Here is a 22,030-nt window from a genome sequence, read left to right as displayed (position 1 = left end):
CAGCTCATTAAGCCCTCCATTGACTGGCTAAAGATGGAACAATGGCCAATACAAAGAGCCCTGTCTCGAATCATAACTCATTGAACTTTTGCCGGCAGCAGCAGCCGCTGAAACATAAAAAGTGTCAATCAGTGACTCTGCTGTGGCAACGATGGCGACGCCTCCAAAGTCCCATTACAATGCCATTTTTATGGACACCGCTGGCGGGGATGCTGCTCCAGCTGGAGCGGAGTGAGCAGCAGAAGGAGAAGGACAAGTAGAAGGAGCAGGAGCAGAGACAGACTGCAGGGTCGTAAATGTAGTAATAATAGTCGCCGAGGGCCAACGCCAACGTTTGCTAGTTGCGGTCGAGATTTTCTGGTGGTGGGTCGGCGCATCAGTGCACTGAGCGAAACAAGGTCAGTAAAAAATTTTTTTAACACTGTATTTGACTGGTTAATACCTGTGTTTCTTAAGGGAAATTTTAAAATTCGCTCTATTATTTCATTTTGTTGTATATTTCAAAACTAAATGAAATCTACATATTTCTGTTGAACTCTAAATTTGAAATTTTAGAAGATATGACTAAGAATAATTTAGACATCACGTATAGACTTTGTAATTATAACATCATTATTATACTTAACTGATTTTATAGTTATATGATATATGTTATATAGTTCATAACCCTGATGGTTTATGATGATCATAGTTTATTTTCATTATTGCAAAGAATATTCCTCACTGTACTGGAGTATTGCTCGTGCTTTTCGTGTGGAAAAGCAAGACATAAATGTCTAACATATGCTGAGAATGGCTTTGGAGTTGGCCGACGAGGCGACAGGTCTATTACCAAAAGCCTGCTAATGACGGGTTATTGCACGCGTTCCCTAAAAATGCTCATTTCCTGGCTTCATCTATGGATATTATTATATATATCCATCTGCGCGGAGAGTGGTGTAAGATTTTCAGTAGAAGAGACTAAACACTTTATTAATCTTTCATTTTCGAGATAAACATAAATCACTTTACAGTCTTAAGGACTTTAAGCCATTTAACATTCAAGTCACAATATGTCCTCAACAAATTGAAAACTAACATTCGTGTCAAATTGGGTTTTTCCGTAAAATAGCCAGTTTATGGCCAGTAAATAATCACCCGTGGGCAGTGGAAGTCGCATAGCTGTCGTGGATAAGTACATGTTCCTTACGAGAATTTCACCCTTTAATATAAACAAAAAAATTACAAGTGAATCGCAAATAAAAGTCGCATTGGACCGATAAACTCACATACAACGGGCAGGTGTGGTTGACATTAGTGAAGTTTCTATACATTTTAAAAATTAATATGCCAAAGGGATCATATGGCTTTCGCATAAACCGACATGCATCGACCTGTGTTTTTATAAGCCATGGCTTATAGCCATTCTCCCTTTTATACATGTGGTAGTGAACAAAGATATCATTGGTTGGATAGAGGAATGTGGCATTGAAATTAAACACAGTTCTATAGCGATTGATCGCCTTCAATCGGCATTGATTTATCCGAACCCAGGTTTTATTAAAGCTGCCGCAAACGACATTTGTCAGCTTAAAGACGACTGGACCCTGTATTATAACGCAATGTATTTTATAAACCCGAAATATTTAACAAAACTTACACTGGGTTTTAAGATCATTAAACACAAAATGGTTAAAAAAACTACTATATTCAGGACCGACCTCATGATTCACGAGCATTTAAAATACTGCCAAACTTCAAATGGTTTTGCTCTATTAATAATGATAGCCCATAATATATTATTAATTGCACTTTCAACCTCTTTTTAATTTTGTGATTGAAAATTATATACGTATTTATAAATCAATTTTAAAACCGAAATTCAAAATTATGTAATGAGTTATTGATTGCTATGGTGAAAGCTGTTTTTATAGACTAAAGGGATATATTGGACGCGTTGAAAACTATATAATAGAAAGAAGGACAAGTTTTCGAAAGTATGTATGTTGCATTCTTTTATATCACGATCGCTTGCCGAGTAAATATGACCATGTCCTTCTGTCCGTTCGTCTGTTTGTCCGTATCAACGTCGAGATGCAGCGTTCTTCTTTGTTTGGTATTGAAGTGTATGTGTTTATTAAAGGTACCAAATTGAAAAGAAAATATTTAATACAAAATGTAATTACAAATATAATTTTAATAAAAAAAGTCTACGCTAAGATTTTTTTAAAGCTTTTATTAAGTAATATCCTTTTCAATAATTTGTTAATGAATTCGTAACTAGCAGCATATATTCCCCGGAGGGATACGGAATGGCCTTAATTTAACTGTGAAATTTATAAATACCCTCGAATATTTATTTTGTATTATTAAAAACTAAAAAAATGTATATATTTCTGTTAAGCCCTTCATATTAAATTATAGAAGATATGATTAAGAATAATTTAGACATTGGTGTATACGCGATTTGGGATTATAATTACATTATTATACTGAACTTATTTTAGAGTTCTATGATATTTCTACCAATAAAACTTTTTTAACATTTTTATTTCATAACTATAATAGTTTATGATGATCGTAGTTTATTTTCATTATTTGAAGGAATATTCCCACTGTGATTTCTGTTAATTTTCCCGGGGAGAATTGCTCGTGCTTTTCGTGTGGAAAGCAAGACATAAATGTCTATGCTGAGAATGGCTTTGGAGTTGGCCGACGAGGCGACAGGTCTATTACCAAAAGCCTGCTAATGACGGGTTATTGCACGCGTTCCCTAAAAATGCTCATTTCCTGGCTTCATCTATGGATATTATTATATATAATATATCCATCTGCGCGGAGAGTGGTGTAAGATTTTCAGTAGAAGAGACTAAACACTTTATTAATCTTTTATTTTCGAGATAAACATAAATCACTTTACAGTCTTAAGGACTTTAAGCCATTTAACATTCAAGTCAAATAATTGAATAAATTGTCCTCAATAAATTGAAAACTAACATTCGTGTCAAATTGGGTTTTTCTGTAAAATAGCCAGTTCATGGCCAGTAAATAATCACCCGTGGGCAGTGAAAGTCGCATAACTGTCGTGGATAAGTACATGTTCCTTACGAGAATTTAAACTAATTTAAACGAAAATAAACAAAACAAATTATAAGTGAATCGTATATAAAAGTCGCTTTGGTCAGGTGTGGTTGACATAAGTGAAGTTCCTATACTTTTAAAAATTAATATGCCAAAGGGATCATATGGCTTTCGCATAAACCGACCTGTGTTTTTATAAGCCATGGCTTATAGCCATTCTCCCTTTTATACTTACATATGGTAGCGAAGAAATATATCATTGGTTGGATAGAGGAAAGTGGCATTGAAATTAAACACAGTTCTATAGCGATTGATCGCCTTCAATCGGTATTGATTTATCCGAACCCAGGTTTTATAAAAGCTGCCGCAAACGACATTTGTCAGCTTGAAGACGACTGGACCCTGTATTATTACGCAATGTATTTTATAAACTCGAAATATTAAACAAAACTTACACTGGGATTTAAGATCATTAAACACAGAATGGTAAAAAAAACGACTATTTTAGGACCGATCTCATGATTCACAAGCTTTTGAAAGACTGCAAGCTTAAAATGTTTTTGCTTTAAAAATAACTCTAGCCCATTATATATTTTTAATTTTACTTTCAACCTCTTTTTAATTGGATCTCTTTTATAGTATTTGTAATTAAATGGCATATATATATATGTATAGCATATATATTAAATATATATATATATATTAAATAAATAGCACATATGTTAAATATTATTCTTAATTAGATATAAATTTTAAGAATTCATTTTTATTGCTGAAACTCAAAATTATGTAATGAGTTATTGATTGCGATGATTAAAGCTGTTTTTATAGACTAAAGGGATATACCGGACGCGTTGAAAACTATATAATAGAAAGAAGGACCAGTTTTCGAAAGTATATATGTTATATTCTTTTATATCACGATCGCTTGCCGAGTATATATGACCATGTCCTATTAACGTCGAGATATCTACGTCTTTTGTTTGTAATTAAATTGTATGTGTTTATAAAAGGTGCCAAATTGAAGAGAAAATATTTAATACAAAAAATAATTACAAATATAATTTTAATAACAACAGTCTTCGCTAAGATTTTTTTATCGCGTTTATTAAGTAATATCCTTTACAATAAATTTTCAATAAATTCGTAACTAACATTAGTTACGAACTGAATTTTCCGATAGAAAATCCAGTTAACTTGCAGCATATATTCCCCGGAGGGATACGGAATGGCCTTAATTTGAGTCGTTAGATACATTCCTCTTATCAAAATGTCTCCCTTCAAGTAAAAAAAATGAAGATAATGTCTATCGTATTTGCAATACTTACATAAAGGGGGCAAGTGTGATTGATGTTTGAAAAGTCCTTGTAAGCAATGTATATCAATATGGTCAGAATATCGTAGGGTTTTTTTAAAAAACGGCAACCGTCGATATTCCTTTTGTACAACCATGGCTTATATCCGCTTTCCCTTTTCAAAAATCTATAGTTCATTACTATGTCATTAGTCGGATGATGAAAGGTTGCATTGAAATTAAAAACTGTTCTATTTCGACTAACAGCCTTCAAGCGACACTCGTTAATCGTAACCCATGATATGTTGTGGCTTGCGCAATTCACATTTGTAAGTTTATAAGTGACAGAATACTGCAAGGAAGTGGTTCGTTTTAAATTCGATTGGTGATAAAGCAATATATTTAGCTTACACTTAATCTCCATGTCAATAAAAGTGTTACTAGGAGGATAACAAGTATTTTCAGCACATTCGACATGATAACCTTCGCAGCTTAAATGAATGCAGCAAAATAAATGTCCCACTTAAAAATACTGCAAACCGCACATTTTATCAGAACTACATAAAAATAAACCAATGCTTAATTGTTCACATCATTTAGAATTGAATTGTTTTTTAATAACTATTCTGTTTTTATAAATTATTGGCACGAACTTTCGGGTTTTTAAAGAGTTTATTCGAATGGAAAACAATTAACAGCCGTTTCAAGGTGTGACGGTAATTAATTTTACCTTTCCCTAAGAGATAATTTACCAATAAGATAAATCAACTTGGAATTCGTTGTTTCTAAAATAAATTCTTTCTTTGGTGCATTGAAATGAGTACTTAAATTAAATTGCATTTCCCGTAAATGAGTTGTAAGTATATTTTGAATTTTTACATTCGATTTTCAGAATGTAAAACTACGAGCTACAAACTATCTGAGACTACTAAGCAGTGTTAGTAAAATCCAATTAATAACCCAGAAGAAGGAAGCAAAGAACAGCTTTCATTTCCACAATAAAATCCAGATGCCACCAGTCTACGGGCACAATGAGGTGCTGAAAGTCAAAAGAGTTGTGTGCCAAATGCTCATTATACAAATTGTGCAAGGAGACGAAGGATCCTTTCACCTCTCAAAACGCAAACGAGAACGGGAACGAGAACGCTAAGAAGTCAGCCACAGGCCTCTGGACAAGACACCTGGGATAGCCGCAGAGACATTGATGGAATGACTGACAGAGTCGGCAATCCTGCGAAAGTCGCACTGAATTCAAATTCAAATGAAGCCGCAGCCGGGCGAACAGAATCTATTAAGATATTATCTGAGGGGTGAATCAGTGCACAAACCATGCACATTGCTGCTGACAATTTGGGTCGGGATGAATCTGCCGAGCGGGCGATGATTCGAGGAGGCAGCCCACAATTGCGGCCATTAGTGCGGATCGAGGGGCACGAACAGCGCTCGTCTGGCACTGGATCCGAATCAGAATTTGAATCTCAGCCTCGGTCTAAGCCTCAGTCTCAGGACAAGAACGAGGACGATGGATGGGTATGGGAATGGGAATGGGGATGAGGATGCGGCTGAGTAGGGTAGTCGATGCCAGAGCAACCCTTTTTCTTGTCTCGCCCGGCGTGTGTGTGTTTTTTCGTTCGTTTTGTAGACATTTTTCGTATGACAACGACAAATATTTGCCGGATAATATGAATAACAAAGCAGAAGGCAGTGAAAGCGAGAGATGAGGGCACATCGGAGGGCGCAGAATAAGGGGCGTGCAGTGGGCGGTACGGTGGGTGGTTGAGGGCCGAACACAGGGTGGATAGGCAACCAACCTACTTCAGCCGCAGTTAGAGAGACCCAGACTCCCGCTTCGCAGTCCCGCGCTTTATATTCTTGCACTGCCAACAATAAAAACAAAGTTGTTGACAAGTTGTATATTCCAGAATGATACATCGGATACATTAAATAACTACCAAACATCAATTACAACATTTACATGATTTATTAATTTGTCGCTACCAAGATTTCAACATCAAAGGACATCTTAAAAATCGCAACTATTATTTAATTACTTATACAGGTGTCTAAAAGCTGTTATATTGAGATGGTGAGTATGTTGCATAGTTTTAAATTATATTACTTTTGCACCATTGAATAATTATAAGATGATTATTATTTTTGTATCAAAAGTACATTTTGCTTTCGAACTTACATGGTGATTTCCCGCAGTGCATCTGTGGCCGGGGCCAGACGACTACAACTTAAACTAAAAGGCTGCACCACGTTGTTGCTGTCGCCGATGTTGCCGCTGTGTTGTTGTCGCCGGTGTCTGAGACGCAGACAACTTCAAAATGGAGCGAATCTGGAGCCGGAGAATGGCACCGGTGGCCCTGCTCGTCGACTGGCTGGACTGACTGACACAAAAGTGCTTTTGTTGCAAAGTTTAATGAAGAAGAACGCGACGGCGATGGAGACGAAGGGCCAGGGGGCAGGGGGCAGGAGGCAGGGGGCAGGGAAACAGATTTGCCAGGACAAATGAGACATGCAAAGCTTGGGTGAAAGTATTGCATAGAAAGGGAATAATTAATGCTGTTGAGCAGAGTAGAACATTGCATAAAAATAGTTTCTAGAACAAAAAGTCAATGGCGGGATCGTTGGATAGTTTGAAAAAATCAAGGAATATTTACTAATGAAGATCGTTATTTTCAGACAAAAAGCCATTGTATTTATAAAAATGCTCATTAATGGCGCGCTTAAATTATGTTTAAAGCTAAGCTTAAATTATGTTTAAAGTACAAGTAGTAAGCAACATAACAATATAATCTTAATCCTTGCCTGTTGCTGCAGGACCCTTTATATATTCATTCTCAAACTCGTTAAATATTATCTGATTTAGTTGGCTGTAGTCATCGAACCCAAACTAAGATCATTGAAACCCAATCAAATCCCCTAGTTACTCGCCATTTGCTGTGACACTAAGCTGACTGATGCTATGCCACAATGCAGCAAATGGCATTTTCCTCTGGTCAACAAGCCCATAAACTCCGATCTTTGCTGGACACGAAAATTGCCCACTGTCTGGCCAACCAAAACAACCAAAAAAAAAAAAAAAAAAAAGGGTAAAAAATTAAAACGTAAACTCGAATAAACCGACTACAAAAACTGCATGCTGAGCTTTGCAGTTGCATCGGTTGGTGTTGCTGCGCCGGTTGCAGATGCTGCTGCTCCTGCTGTTGCTGCTGCTGCTCTCTCCTCTCCTGGCGATGCACTTCAGACGGCGACGGCGACGACGACGACGACGACGCTTTGTTGCAAATATGCAGTCCAATACAATCGACACACAGACAGGGGTGGTGTGAGGGGGTTGCAAAAAGAAAAAAAGCAAGGGGGTTGCAGGGGACATGGGCAACAGACGGGGTCGCGCGGGGTTTTTTCAATGGTGGGGTGCGGTGAAGAGCGTGACAAGAGGGGTTCCTGCGGGGGTAGAACTGCAGACAAAACAATATGTTTGTTTGGATTATATCCTACATACACACACGTGCACCACGCACACACACCTATGCACACCACACACACACACGCACGCACACACTTGCATCTATGCGACGTGGCTTCTTTGTATGCGCAAACAATTGGAGCAGGCGGAAGTTGCATGGCGGCGACGCTTGGGTCGTCGGTTGTCCGCTGTCCGTTGTCCATTGTCGGTTGTCCGGACAACCAGTGAGAGCGAATGGTATGGCCAGAAAAAGAGAGATAGAGAGAGAGATGGCCGAGTCACGACCGAACGCTCCATGGTGCACCTTGAAAATGCGTTTTTTCCCCTTATTTTTTGTATTTTGCACGGTCTCAGCTTTACTTCCCTACGCCTTGATTAACTGTCAGTGACTGAAAAGTGATTTAATCAAGGCAATGTCCAATCAAACACACAAGAAAACAATAATGAAGGCAAAGAGAAGGCTGTATGGTTGATTACGAAGACATCAAGGTGCCAAAGATGCTCGGTACTGGAACACATGCCCTAGATTATACCCCTTTATTTTGGAGAAGAAAATCAAATGTCTTTAATTCTATAAAAAAATCCAATGTTTAAAACCAAACATTTTTCGATCTTATCTATATCTATATCCATGTGTAAACGAAGCACATTTTGCTTTTAAGTTTTGTATATTCCATACTTAATAAAGTAACCCTTCTTAAATGTGGTATATAATTATCTTCGACCTAAAATGAATATGCCCACATATTGCATTGCAAAGGGTAGAGTAAAGCCGAAGTCAGCAGCAACATGTACTCCATTTGGGGCAGGGACGAAGACCTCGATTCGGATTTAGAGTCAGCCCAGGCGCAGATAGGAAATCGGGCTCTTACCCACAGCGGATCGGACACGAACTCGGGGCTTCCAAATGCAGTCCCAAACAGACCAAACCGACCAGGCTATTCCCCGTCAGCCAGACCACATCAATCAACTGCTGCCCCTCAAGTTTGCTTCTCCCTCAAGTGAGCATCCTTCAAGACCCAGCTTTTAGTCGAAATCCACTTGCATCTCCTCTGATGCTGCTGATGCAACTTTCGTTGCTGCAGTTTCTGTTGCTGCTGCTGCGTCAACGTCGCCCATATTTGACATGACCATAATTACAGTCAGTCGTCTGCTGAACTCGCGACGTCGTCGTCTTGTTCTTGCAGCTGGACACGGACACGGGCACGGGCACGGACATGGAATTGGGATTGGGATTCGAATCGGGACTCGGATAGGGATAGGGAACTGTTGCTGGGGGAACTTGTTTTGAGCGCGCTTTTTCAACGTATTTGTTGGCGAATGGAAAAAAATTATGCACAGTGTGTGTGAGTTGCAGTGGTTCAAAAAATTTGCAATATTTGGGCAAATGCCTGTTTTGAAATTATACAATTTATACACACAGGAATGGGTTGTTCTCTTATTTTAAACAATTTTTGAGTAAGGATTATTAGTTTTCGTTTCGTCAGTTCTCATTTACTATTTTGTATCAATGGACACCTGTTCGTTGTTTAGCCAATAAAATAGTAAAACAATTTACTATTTTCGTTTACTATTTGGTTATTTTTTTCTAGCATAACATGGAATGACTCCATCCCACTGTGCCAGCATTGGGCACATCTGCAAGCAGCCTATCAATTTTTGACGAGACAATCTCAGAGTCCAAAGGGGCACTGCAAAAATTGCAGTCGGGGCAATTGGCTGGCGGACCAGGGGTCGCTTGAGAGGTGAGCTCACTGTGGCCAGGGGCGTGGGGAATCGCTACAATCGGGGACAGGAGGTGTTTGAAGGGAAGGGGCTGGGCAGACGTCTGCGGTCTGTGCATAAAATTACGATAAGTGCAGGCGAGGCCACAGTCCAGAGGGCAGAGACTCAGACTCAGACCAGAGACTCACCTCACACACCCGTCCTCCTCATCGCCTTGCTGTCCTCCCCCAAACTTCGAGATGAACTGTTGACTGTTGGGCTTCTTCCTTTTTTGTATGCTCGCAACTCTCCGGACTAACGTCATTGTCAACGGCTCCTCGCTGAGAATGTGTGTCCTTTTTCCTTGCCTTACATAAGCCTATTTGCTTATTATCCTATTAAGTGCCAGGCAAAAAAAAGTCACGAAAAACGTACACCGGGAGACTCGAGATCGACGAATGAAAATAGGACCATAATTAAATTAAATTAAATATAAAGTTTTTTTTTCTTTTTACGAATAAGATTTTTTAAAACAGCTTTTTATAAGTTAAAATATAATCATAAGCAATTTGGATTGTAAATCTTTGTGCAAATTTAGTATTTTATAAGTTTATGTTTTTACAGCATTTTATTTAAAATAAAAGAATTTGTTCAAAACAATTTTTTTGAAGTGAGTATATAACCAGTTTTTTAAGATATCCATTTTTAAGAATACATATGTTTGGTTCGATTTTTTTAAGCTCATATTTTTTTTCAGTGTATCACGGAAGAGTAGAGAAAGATTACGAGAAAATAACCTGAGAAAAAGTCGAACAAAGCATAAGAAAAGGACACTTGTATGTACCTTCTCTGCAAAGGATACACAAGTGTCTCATTAAAAGAAATAAAGGACAAGCCAAGCGCCGACGAAGTCCTTAAAGTCGACTCGAATCCCTGGCAGTCGACAGGGACGGGGAGATGCGGGGCGTGCGAGAGCGAGCGAGATGAGGGCAGGGCGTACTGCAAGGAAAGGGCGATTGAAAGGCAGTCGCAACGTGAGCGACTTCAAGGACAACTACGGCCAACAACAAGAACAAGTGCCAAAAAAAATCAACAAAAATGCGCTATTAAGGCAATTTTTTCGGTTGGAATCCAACCAATCCCCGAACTTCTCCTTCCCACGAAATCCATAGACTGCACAGAGAAAACGTTTGGTGTTTTCTATTCACTTGATCAAAAGATTCTTTATTTAAACTCAATACAATAAAAATAAATGTATTTGCATTGGTTCTAACGAAATATATAAATTTATTTTCATACCTTCTTCACATTCTAGATGGCTTATTATTCACTTACGATGTGGAAAGTCAGACTCATGACCAGAGACTCACCTCACACACCCGTCCTCCTCATCGCCTTGCTGTCCTCCCCAAACTTCGAGATGAACTGTTGACTGTTGGGCTTCTTCCTTTTTTGTATGCTCGCAACTCTCCGGACTAACGTCATTGTCAACGGCTCCTCGCTGAGAATGTGTGTCCTTTTCCTTGCCTTACATAAGCCTATTTGCTTATTATCCTATTAAGTGCCAGGCAAAAAAAGTCACGAAAAACGTACACCGGGAGACTCGAGATCGACGAATGAAATAGGACCATAATTAAATTAAATTAAATATAAAGTTTTTTTTCTTTTTACGAATAAGATTTTTAAACAGCTTTTTATAAGTTAAAATATAATCATAAGCAATTTGGATTGTAAATCTTTGTGCAAATTTAGTATTTTATAAGTTTATGTTTTTACAGCATTTTATTTAAAATAAAAGAATTTGTTCAAAACAATTTTTTTGAAGTGAGTATATAACCAGTTTTTTAAGATATCCATTTTTAGAATACATATTTGTTCGATTTTTTAAGCTCATATTTTTTTCAGTGTATCACGGAAGAGTAGAGAAAGATTACGAGAAAATAACCTGAGAAAAAGTCGAACAAAGCATAAGAAAAGGACACTTGTATGTACCTTCTCTGCAAAGGATACACAAGTGTCTCATTAAAAGAAATAAAGGACAAGCCAAGCGCCGACGAAGTCCTTAAAGTCGACTCGAATCCCTGGCAGTCGACAGGGACGGGGAGATGCGGGGCGTGCGAGAGCGAGCGAGATGAGGGCAGGGCGTACTGCAAGGAAAGGGCGATTGAAAGGCAGTCGCAACGTGAGCGACTTCAAGGACAACTACGGCCAACAACAAGAACAAGTGCCAAAAAAAATCAACAAAAATGCGCTATTAAGGCAATTTTTTCGGTTGGAATCCAACCAATCCCCGAACTTCTCCTTCCCACGAAATCCATAGACTGCACAGAGAAAACGTTTGGTGTTTTCTATTCACTTGATCAAAAGATTCTTTATTTAAACTCAATACAATAAAAATAAATGTATTTGCATTGGTTCTAACGAAATATATAAATTATTTTCATACCTTCTTCACAATTCTAGATGGCTTATTTTCCTTAGGTTCCCATTCGAACTTATTCGATTTTTTGGATTGGTAAAAGTCTTGATAATAAACTTAACATGAAGTGTTTTTAGTACCAGATCAATGGGGAATATATTCTTTTGGTGTGCCCACGATTAAAGCTCTCTGCCAGACGACGGCTCCCCAATGTGTGGAGCATCCACGGAAAGAAGGGAGCACTGGAGACAAGAGACAGGAGACTGGAGACAGGAGACAGGAGACAGGCGACCGGTCGCAAAGTGGCTCAATGTCAGACACAGACACAGTCAAACGGGTGCAGACAGCGAGACACAGACACCAGACGCCTCAAAGTGATTCAAATGCTCTGCTCAAACACAGGCTCTTTGCGCTCTCATCGATGCAACATACAGCCCCCAAATGCATGGAAATTTCGGGAGCACACAGGGGGCCACTCGACGGGATGGATACCCAGTTTTTATTGGCTGTACACAGTAAAGCATTAAAATTCTTCTATACATTTTTTCATTTCACTTTAATATGTGTGTTATCATCTAAGTGAGAGACTTGTTTTTTGTATTTCTGATGTAACAGTAAAAATTCCCGACCTTTTATCTTTTTATCTTGCTTTATAACAACGATTAAAAAGTGAGGAGAGAGAGAGTTGTACTTTGACCTAAATTTTTTATGGAAGATATCTCGGTTTTTATGGCTTAACGTCTCAAACAAAAAATATTTGTATATATTTAAGTAAAACAGATAAGCCTCACAACCTAAATGAGTCTTGATACATTCAAACATAATAATATACAAAATTATCCTTTAAGCTAAATTGTTTAAATTTAGTTGCTCCACTTTTGATTAACAACAGTTTTTGGAACAGTCGCATTTCTTTGTTTATACTTTTAACCATTTTAGGATAACAATCTGTGGTTAGATAGTAAAATAAAAGTTTAGGTATACTGAAAGATAGTTTAATCGATAAATAAATGTTATACGCATATTTTAACTGGAACTTTATATGCTAGTTAAATTTATGCTTAGAGGAGTAAAACACAAACAAGGATGTTTTAAATTTCTCTAATAAGTATTTTATTTTAAATGTTTTTGAATAGAACCCTTTCCTAATTTACAGGGTATGTCTTAAGCCCTCTGCTAATGCCGAAAAGGGATAGGGATAGTCTGTAGCAGTGTGTCTTCCTTCTCGTTTCACTCTGCACTCGTGTTGTTCGTGTGTGTGTTGTGTGCAGCAGACGCATGAAACAAAATACCGAAATTCTATGCGTGACCTTGAAAAGTATTCCTCGTCTGCAGACCGACAACAACAGCAACAACAACAACAACGTCAGCAAACCAATAAGTCTGCTGCTTTAGTGGTGGTTGTTTGTGTTTGTGTTTGTGTTTGCGTTTGGTTTCGCTTGCGCGTGTGTTTGTGATTGTGTTTGTGCCTAGCTGTCGTCATCAGCGTCTCTTGGCGATATTTGCGTGTGCTTCTTGTTGTTGCCGTCTGCATTTTCCTTGTTGTCTGCTGGGCACAATTTGTTGTTGTTGTCGTTGCTCTTGAGGATTTTTTGGGATAGGTTTTTTTCGAGCTCATACATACACTTGCAAAACAAAAGGGTTTTAAAATCGTTGTAACAACCCATTTTCGAAAATTGCATTTTTATTGAAGCGTAACTAAGTAAACTATATTTCATATAATTGATTATAGAAGTGCGATGCAATTTACTTGCACAAAAAGAAGCATGCATTTTATGAGCTTTGTGTTTATGTTTTTAATTCTTTCAGAAAGTAGCGAATTACAATTTAAATTACTAAAAATATGAGCTATACATTTATTAAATATTTCTGGTACAAGTAACTTTTTTAAATTTCTACTACAAAGTCCTGTAATTTCTACAGCTATTTATTTCTTGTAAAAGGTTGGGATATGCAGTAGGATGGCAGAAAAAAGTCTACCAATGCTTATCGCGTGTTCTTTTTATTGTCGTATGTTTGGAGTTTTTGTGGAAAACATTTTTTTGAGCCCGCCGCAAAATTGCAGAGGCTACTCCAACTTCCTTTTTGCCGTCTGGCTTGCATTTTGACGTCAGCCGCCTATTTTTGTTGCAGGAGGAGGGGTCAAAAGGGATCGAGCAGACTTAAAAAAGCAAACAAAAGACCAAGAAACACGTTGGATTGAAAGTCAAAGGGCTGACAAAGGGGTGGGGTAGATTTCCAGTTTGTAACGTGTAATTGCATTCGCAGGCAATCAATTGATAAACGTTAATAAATTTCCCAGAGAAGGTAGTTGTTATTCTAATTGGCCGGCGATTAAGAGTCGTGTATTAAATGCCACAAAGTAACCAGTTTTTCTTTTTTCTTCTCGAGAGCGCAGCGCATGTCCAGTAGCCGATGATGAAGTTGATGATGATGCCACCGCTTCTGTTGCCGTTTTGGAGCAGCTTGTTTATAATTAGCATCTTGCAGTTGATAAGGTCTGGGATCAGTTTCCGTGCATGTGTGCATGTGTGTGCCCAAGATTTATGGCGACTGGCAACAGGATATTGGGAAGGCGCTCCCCCAAAAAGGGGCAGTCAAACATCCTGCAATCTAAAAGTGGCGAAAAAAGAGGCCACATGTTGCACATTGCCATGTAACAAATGCACATAAATTTCAATGTAATCACATTCACATGTCCAGACTCCTTCCTTGGCTTCCGTTTGCTGCCAGTCGCCTTTTGTCTCTGTCTGTCTCTCCACCTTTTTTGCTCCTTCGGCCTGTTTCCTCTTTGGTTTTTTTGTTTGCCAAAGGGTTTGGGCCACATTTCATTCAAGTTAAGACATAGCAAAGGCGTCCATTCGATTGTTTTTTGTCGGCCAGTTAAAAAGTGGGCCCCAACGGCGTTTTCTACCATTGCTGAGTCTTTTTTAGAAGTGCGTTAAATTAAGCAACTTGTAGGACTGAAGTGTATTATTGATTGTTTCCGTTTATAAGTAACTAACTTGTTAGTGGCTGGATTTTGAAAAATCAAAAATGTCTGTTTGCTTCTAAAAGGGAATTCCGAAGCCTACAGCTATTTTCCACTTATGCAATAGCACTTTGGAAATACCCAAGCCCACTGACAATTTAGCTTAAAAAAAAGGGCCAGGAATATGTGGAAAACTTTTCAATGCCAAAACCCAGACAGTCGGGCAGACGGAAGTGGGTGGAGTGTTAGGTTTTCGGTTTTCGTCTTTTCGGATGGGTTGAATCCGCGGTCCAGAATTTGAGAGGGTTGCTAACGGCCTGGCCCTAAGGTGGAATTTACTCTGGCATTTTTTCTCGCCTGTTGAACCTTTTTTGGACTTGTGTTTTTCTTTTTGAAAATTTGATTTCGGAAATGTGTCTGGCTGGCTGGCATTTGTTGTTTGCGGACAGGTTGAAGGTCGTCGGGCGTCGGGCAAATTAATTTCGATATTAACTACCCTATCTGGTCGAACTGGGGTTGTTACTCGCACTCATGAGTCGGATGAGTTATGACTCACGGCGACACTTGAACTGAATTTCAATTGCCGGGACCTGTTGCCCGCTAGATAAATACGGTGGCCATATGCCTAATGGGCAGCTAATTAGGGGAGAGATATCGCCGGCGGCCGTGGAAAGGGGAAAACTTTCCGCCTGTCTCCGACTCTGCAGCACAATCAGAGCTGCTGATTATACACAATAATGCCGAGCAGAGCAGCACAACCCAGCATAACACAACACAACAAGCACAAAAGGAAAGTAAAACAGACCAGACAGGGCCTCAAAAGCCAGACAGACTTCCCAGTCCCCAGAAATTGTCGTCGCTCTTACCCAATCCCAAAATGTCTGGCGACTGCTGTCGAACTGCAAGCGAATTGAGACTACAAAACGCATGAAATGTTTCACCGCCCACACACCGGGTTAAAGGCGGCGGCGGGGGGTGGAGGGGTCATGTGGGACAAGAGAATCACTGAGAAACATAGTGCACCATTTTGAAATAATTATAAAAAAATTCCACGACTACGGTCCTCGTAGATTTTAGTTTGCATAAAAACAATCCTATTTTTGATATCAAAAATTAAAGAATATATTAGAAAAGATTAAAGTTGAATATATTAATCATTCTACAAGTTCATTATAATGTAAATTCAAAATCCTTTTATCTAGTCATTAAAACATTCCTAATTTGCCAACTAAATACGAATAAACTATTTCTTAGACAAATCCAACACTCAAAGATTTTTCTCTCTGTGCATTCAGCATAAGAGACACTCGTCGCATGTGCAACGCATGCCATCTAGCTCGCGCCCATTGCTGCGTGTGCTGCGCCTTTATGCAGGCAACAGAAAATAAAGTTTATGACTTCGACTGCCGACGGCAGCGACGAACGACGAACAACGATGAACGGTGAACAACGAGCGGAGAACGAGGACGTCTGACGATGTCTGCACCGGCGTCTATTATTGCCGATTTGGCATTGTTGTTATGGTTCTGTTCTGTACGTTGTTGTTGCTTCTGCCGGGCGGCTCTTGAGGCCGCCACTACAGTGGGATGCACATTGAAAAAACGAATTTCAGTGCCATCTCCTAAGAATGGTTTTTGGATTCAAAAGGCCTTTAAAAATTAGCACGTTTCTGCAATCGAAATCGCCTAACATTTTCATATATTTTAAATCTTGAATTTTATATTAGGAGTAATATTTGAAATATTTGATATAAAAATCTAAGAATTTTGTTTTAACGATTTAATTAAATAAAAGCTTTTAAAAATGTGGATCACAAGCAAGAAGCAAATCCTTTAGATTTCGATTTTACTCCATATCCAACGTACATATGTAACCACAAGTGTTTCATTATTTGCAATGTTTTAAACCTTCTAGAGAAAACTTTGATAAGAAAATAGCTGTTTGGAAAAAACTTTTCTGGGCATTCCTTGACCATTTCAACTTTACCGCCACTTTCATCTATCAATATCACACAATTTGGAACTATGCAACTAAACTGTGAATTTCCTTTAACTATTTTAACTGCCATTACTCTTTTTTTCCACTCACCTCTGGGAACTCACCTTGTAAATCACATTATCACATGTAACTCGCACTCTACCGCGAAAACTCACATACATAGACGCCGAAAAATACAAAAATGGAGACGATGGCGGCAACAATCCCAAATACCGCAGGTCACTCCAAAAAAGCCAAAAACAAGAAAATCACGATAATAAGAAAATAAAATAAAATAGAATAAAATAAGTAGAAGCCGCCGAGGAGTAGTCGACCAAGTGCAAACAAAGCCAGAAGGCGTTGCGAAACTTTGGCGCGTCATTCATCCTCATCCAGAGTCGAAAATATTGCACCCCCGAGCCTGCAAAGCGCACACACACACCGAAGCACAGACGCAGACACACAGATACACTGAAAGTCACACATTTATAGCCCGAAAATTAAGTGAAGCGTAAGCTGAAATGCACTCCCACTCAACAAGGCACCGCACACCCCAACCCCAAACTGCCCCTTTTCCAATTGCGTCTGCCACTTGGCGCTCCTGCATTGGTATAGGTACGTCTGTGCCTGTGTCCGTGTGGATGTATGTGTGTGTGTGCGTGTGCTTAACCTTGAAAAACGAACGAGTCCAGTCGGACCCTAACCCCCACGAAAAGCCGGGGGGTGGCTTTTCAACCCACAACCCCTGGCAACTTGACAGGCCGGCGACGATTCTCATCCTCCCTCAGCCAGGCGGGTTGGTAAAATGAAATTTACGAAATATGCTACAATGGCTACTCACTAACTAAAATGGCAGCAATTCCAACAATTTCGAAAACTTAAAAATAAATAAACATATATTTAAAGTTATCAAGGTTGGCAAGATATTCATTTGATATAATTTAAGGCAAAGTTAAATAATTATAATTTTTGACATAAGAACAGTATCACACATTTCTAATATAATATAATATATAAATTAAATTACAACATTAAACGATAATTTGAACAATAATTACTGTTAAATTAACTTTGAAAAAGAACATCAGTTTTCTTGCTTAACAATGTAATATGATATTATTATTATAAAAAATGCAATTGATTTTAAAAGGTTTGTTGGTAATTCGGATTTTTAAAGTCTTCTTAATTTGCAAAAACCAAAAATCCATTCAGATAGCACAGTAATTATTGTTTCTCCTGTACTTTGTTGTTATAGTGTTATATTTTTTTGCCCACTTCATCATCGTCATCTTTTCGGGCATTTAAGGCAACAGAAGCTGTGGCTGAGTTTTCGGAATTGAATTCAATATTTTTGCGGTGGGCGGGAGATCAAGATTGGGATTTTGAATGGGAATGGGAATGGAAATGGGACTGGAATTGAGGAGCAGAGCAGAGTGCCGAGAAGTGACTTTTGCACCCCTTTTAAGCGCTGCCTTGAAAGTCTGGCCAGAAATCCAGACAGCCAGACAGACAGGGGCGGCGGGGAAAAGGGTTCTCCCCCGCTGCGCCCCTGTCCACGAATTCGATTGAGAAATACTTTGCGGACCCCTTGGGCCAAGTTAAAATGAATTACAAACACTTTTTGTTTGTCGTTGCCGCTGCTGCTTCTTCCACTGACTTTGCTTGTGGATTGATGTTGATGAGGCCCTTGCAAAATGGCAACTTATTACCATTACGAAATTTTAGTTTAATTGAGATGAGTTTTTGGCATGTAATGTCTCAGCTGAAATTTCACAAGGATGTTTTTAATTGTGATCTGTCTTATGGTTGTCTTTATAGTAGTCGTTTGAAAAATCCTTCATTAAAAACACATATAAAGTGGTAGATTTTGCATGATATATGTACTAGATTAAAGAAAATAAATATTCTGTGTTAGTAGTTTGAAATGGTTGAATATGAAAAGACTAATGTTCTATTTTGGCCTTTGCTTACAGGTTTAGTAAAACCACCAAATTGGAATACTTTAGCTGTTAGTTGGCAATCATTCATGGGCCGCTTTGTCTTGGTTTTTTCCCTTGATTTTTTCCCGCTACTTCTTTTGCCTCTCCTTATTCCCCTGGTTACGTTACGTGGCTTTATTTATGAGTTTGTCTGCTCCCTGACAGCCGTGCAGCTGCAGCGGACTAGTCCTAACCCATCCTGCTCCTCCTCCATTATGCCTGTCCAGGATCATCGAGTCCGCCACACGTCAACTGCATTCGCCCCGTCGCTGGCATCGCTCTCATCGCTGTCAACGTCATCAGTCGTCGCGCTGTCGCCGCCGCTCGCCAAATGCATCAATAATGCTTCCAGCGGATCCAATTGTTGTTGCTCTGCTGCAGTGAGTTGCAATTGTTGTCTGGCCCAGGAGGAGGGTAGCGGCGGGGAAAAGGGGGCGTGACTGCGACTGGTCCATCTGCTTGCCTCGCCGACGCCGCTCAAATTAATGAAAACTAATGCGACACTGAGAAATTGATGATTGCCTGCGTCGTCTGCAGAAAAGCGACCACCATTACACTTAGGGAATTCCGTTGTGTCAATATAAAGGCAGAGTCCTGAATGTAACGCCTATCAAACCTTCTAAAGGAACTTAAAATATTCATTAAAATTTTTTTTTTAATTTTTATTAATTAGAAAGGTAAGCCCTTACAAGTATTTGTGAATTTTAGAGTGTATAATTTTCTTTATTATTTTTTTTAGGTCATTTATAAATTTAGGTTACGATAGTAAGACAAGGTTTCCGTGCTAAAGGTATAACTTTCAAGCTTACTTCAGCTTTTCTATGAATTAAACCATTACCTGCAGCAGGTAAGTGCGGTTTTTTTAGGTGTACCCAGTTTGCCGTTCGCTCGTTTGCCATCAGCACCCCACCTTCTTGTTTCGCCCCCTTTTGCTTTTGCGTTTGGGGTCGAGACATTAAAAATGACTGCGACTGCGGCTGCTTTTCGGTCTGTGTCTGTTTGTGAGTCTGAGTCCGTCTGCCGCTGCACTTGGATCGCTTTTGCTTTTGGGGCAACAAAAGGGACCAAAAGCCGACCAGACGGAGTCGGTATGGCCCCGGGAATGGGGCAGGGCATAAGGTTGGTTCCGGGGGCAGACGGCCAAGGAGACTGATTGATGCCGTCAAATAAAAATTTGTTGCGAGTGGCAAGCGTGTCGGCCGGACTCGCTAACCAGTCTGCGATTGCGAATGCAGCTCCGTGACTGTACTTGGATAAATAAAAACTAAAGTATTTTGGGAGCAATAAAGATGGTTATAAGAAATCATGTTTAAAATTATATTTAATTATTACAAAGACACATATAGTAGTATAAAACATAGTTTTCAGCTACCGTAGGCTGCAAAAAAAACTGAACTTATTTACAAGACATTTCTGCTCGCCTATTAAGTTGTCCAACACAGCCCAAGGGAGCTTTGCATGGTGTGGGCAATGTAGTTGCTACGCAGCTTCCATCGACCCAACTCACCTGCCACCCAGCTCCTGCCCAACTACCCAACCACCCAACCACCCAACCACCCAACCACCCAACCACCCCACCACCCAACCACCTGACCCACCTGACTCACCTGACTCACCTGCCGCGCCCCATTGTGTGTCTGCTTATCTGGCCCACAATAATTTCGCGAGCACCGGAAAATTGTATGCGCGCCTATTCATCGGCTGCCTGTGCTGTGACTGTGGCTGTGACGGTGACTGTGACTCTATCACTTCCGACACAGTTGTTGCCGCTGCGCTTTTTATTTGACTTATGACGGGACTTTGTTCCCTATCTGTATTTTTTTATTTTATTTTATTTCATTTCATTTTTTTCCCGCCTTTTCCGCGACTAGCGACTGACTCTAGCTGGTACTGAGAAGTGCAGGGGTGCTGGACGGGTGTATTTGCCCTGGTCCGTTGTCTCGCTTAACTTTTTTATTGCCAGACGAAGCGCAAACATTTGCGAGTATTAATTAACGCTTTGTTGAAGTTTGCGCTTCGATGTCGCCGCCCAGACATCGATGTAGACCTAGACGCCTGACGTAGACTTTGTCATATGTAATGCTTGGCAAATATTACGTAGCCGACCCCTTCCTTTCTGTACAGTAGACATTGCTTGTAATTATTGCGAGATTTATCAATTTGGGTCATTCTCAAATGAATCCATTCACGTATATAGGCACCTCTTTTGTTTGTTCGGTTTTTGCTTACTACTTCATTTAAGATATGTGGTCAAACAGTTTTTGTTAGTTTTTAATCATTTTATGACAAAACAAAAAAGTCTACAAATAAATTTCAAGATATTTACATACATGTCTAGCCATGTGTTTATTGTTTGAAGATAATTTGACTTTATTATCATTGGAGCAACGAACTGGTGTTTACTGTACTTAACTAGCATGAATCATTTATCACTTTGATATATTTTTTGAAGCATTACTCTACGCTCCTCTAAGATTTAGCATTTAAACGACAACTACTGTATATTCATGCCCCGTTTTAAGCCTGTGATTCAGATTTAGACTGAGATACGGCCTTCCATAGTCGTCGGTTCCGGTGCTCACTCAATTATTCAGGTATAATAAGCAAATTGTTTTAATATGCATAAATATCTTGTACGCCATTTGGCAAACAAGTCAAAACTGCCAGACAAACTGGCAAGCAGTGGCGCAGACAGACAGCTGCAGGGGGCGAAAGGAGGCGAATGGGGGGCCACTACAACAACGGGCGACTGCATAATGCCCATGGGATATACAAAAGGTGTGCTTACATATATTTAACCTTCAAGATCCGCAGACTAAATATGCCAGCAAACATTTTTGCCCCACAAACAGCCGGCAATGTGGACTTTCTCAATGCCCTAATATTGGTTTCCTAATTCTGTGTTAAATTTTCACTCAATAATATGCTAATTTTCAGAACATTTTTGTGGGAAAAATACGGCGCATAAACAATGTATATTAAAAATCTGTCAATACTTTGGCAAAGAATATATAATTTTAACATAATCATTCGAGTATGAAGTTTGTATTTATTAATCTTGAAAAGCAACTTTGAGGATAGTATCCTCATCGAAAGTATTATGGAATTCATATAATTGGATAAAATTGTTAAACAGATATTTTGTTTATAT

General features: G+C 39.2%; 2 protein-coding genes and 1 pseudogene across 2 annotated transcripts; all 3 read right to left on the bottom strand.

Annotated features, from left to right (window-relative positions):
• Positions 1-1,045: 1,045 nt before the first annotated feature.
• On the bottom strand, positions 1,046-1,705 carry LOC120447885. The gene is made up of 3 exons (XM_039629496.1): positions 1,640-1,705; positions 1,269-1,586; positions 1,046-1,201 (listed from the first exon to the last, which is right to left on the bottom strand). The coding sequence occupies exons 1-3, from the start codon at positions 1,703-1,705 to the stop codon at positions 1,046-1,048; spliced, it is 540 nt and encodes a 179-aa protein (XP_039485430.1).
• Positions 1,706-2,928: 1,223 nt separating this feature from the next.
• Positions 2,929-4,009, bottom strand: LOC120447823 (annotated as a pseudogene).
• Positions 4,010-4,182: 173 nt separating this feature from the next.
• On the bottom strand, positions 4,183-4,831 carry LOC120447884. The gene is made up of 3 exons (XM_039629495.1): positions 4,766-4,831; positions 4,389-4,706; positions 4,183-4,338 (listed from the first exon to the last, which is right to left on the bottom strand). Exons 1-3 carry the CDS (start codon positions 4,829-4,831, stop codon positions 4,183-4,185), a joined length of 540 nt encoding a protein of 179 aa, XP_039485429.1.
• Positions 4,832-22,030: the final 17,199 nt, after the last annotated feature.

This window comes from Drosophila santomea, chromosome 3L (genome assembly GCF_016746245.2).
Source record: "Drosophila santomea strain STO CAGO 1482 chromosome 3L, Prin_Dsan_1.1, whole genome shotgun sequence".
Classification (NCBI taxonomy): domain Eukaryota; kingdom Metazoa; phylum Arthropoda; class Insecta; order Diptera; family Drosophilidae; genus Drosophila; species Drosophila santomea.
Note: the sequence above shows the minus strand (reverse complement) of the source record. Positions and strands in the feature narration are given on the sequence as shown.

What these genes read in the sequence shown, in the direction of transcription:
- LOC120447885 (XM_039629496.1), bottom strand. Translation starts at nt 1,705, where the DNA reads ATGAGGTCGGTCCTGAATATAGTAGTTTTTTTAACCATTTTGTGTTTA. An exon ending in TAATGATCTTAAAACCCAGT is followed by an intron (nt 1,587 to 1,639) that starts GTAAGTTTTGTT and finishes GTTATAATACAG; the next exon opens with GGTCCAGTCGTCTTTAAGCT. An exon ending in ACCACACCTGCCCGTTGTAT is followed by an intron (nt 1,202 to 1,268) that starts GTGAGTTTATCG and finishes TTTATATTAAAG; the next exon opens with GGTGAAATTCTCGTAAGGAA.
- LOC120447884 (XM_039629495.1), bottom strand. Translation starts at nt 4,831, where the DNA reads ATGTCGAATGTGCTGAAAATACTTGTTATCCTCCTAGTAACACTTTTA. An exon ending in TATTGACATGGAGATTAAGT is followed by an intron (nt 4,707 to 4,765) that starts GTAAGCTAAATA and finishes ACTTCCTTGCAG; the next exon opens with TATTCTGTCACTTATAAACT. An exon ending in ATCACACTTGCCCCCTTTAT is followed by an intron (nt 4,339 to 4,388) that starts GTAAGTATTGCA and finishes TTTTACTTGAAG; the next exon opens with GGAGACATTTTGATAAGAGG.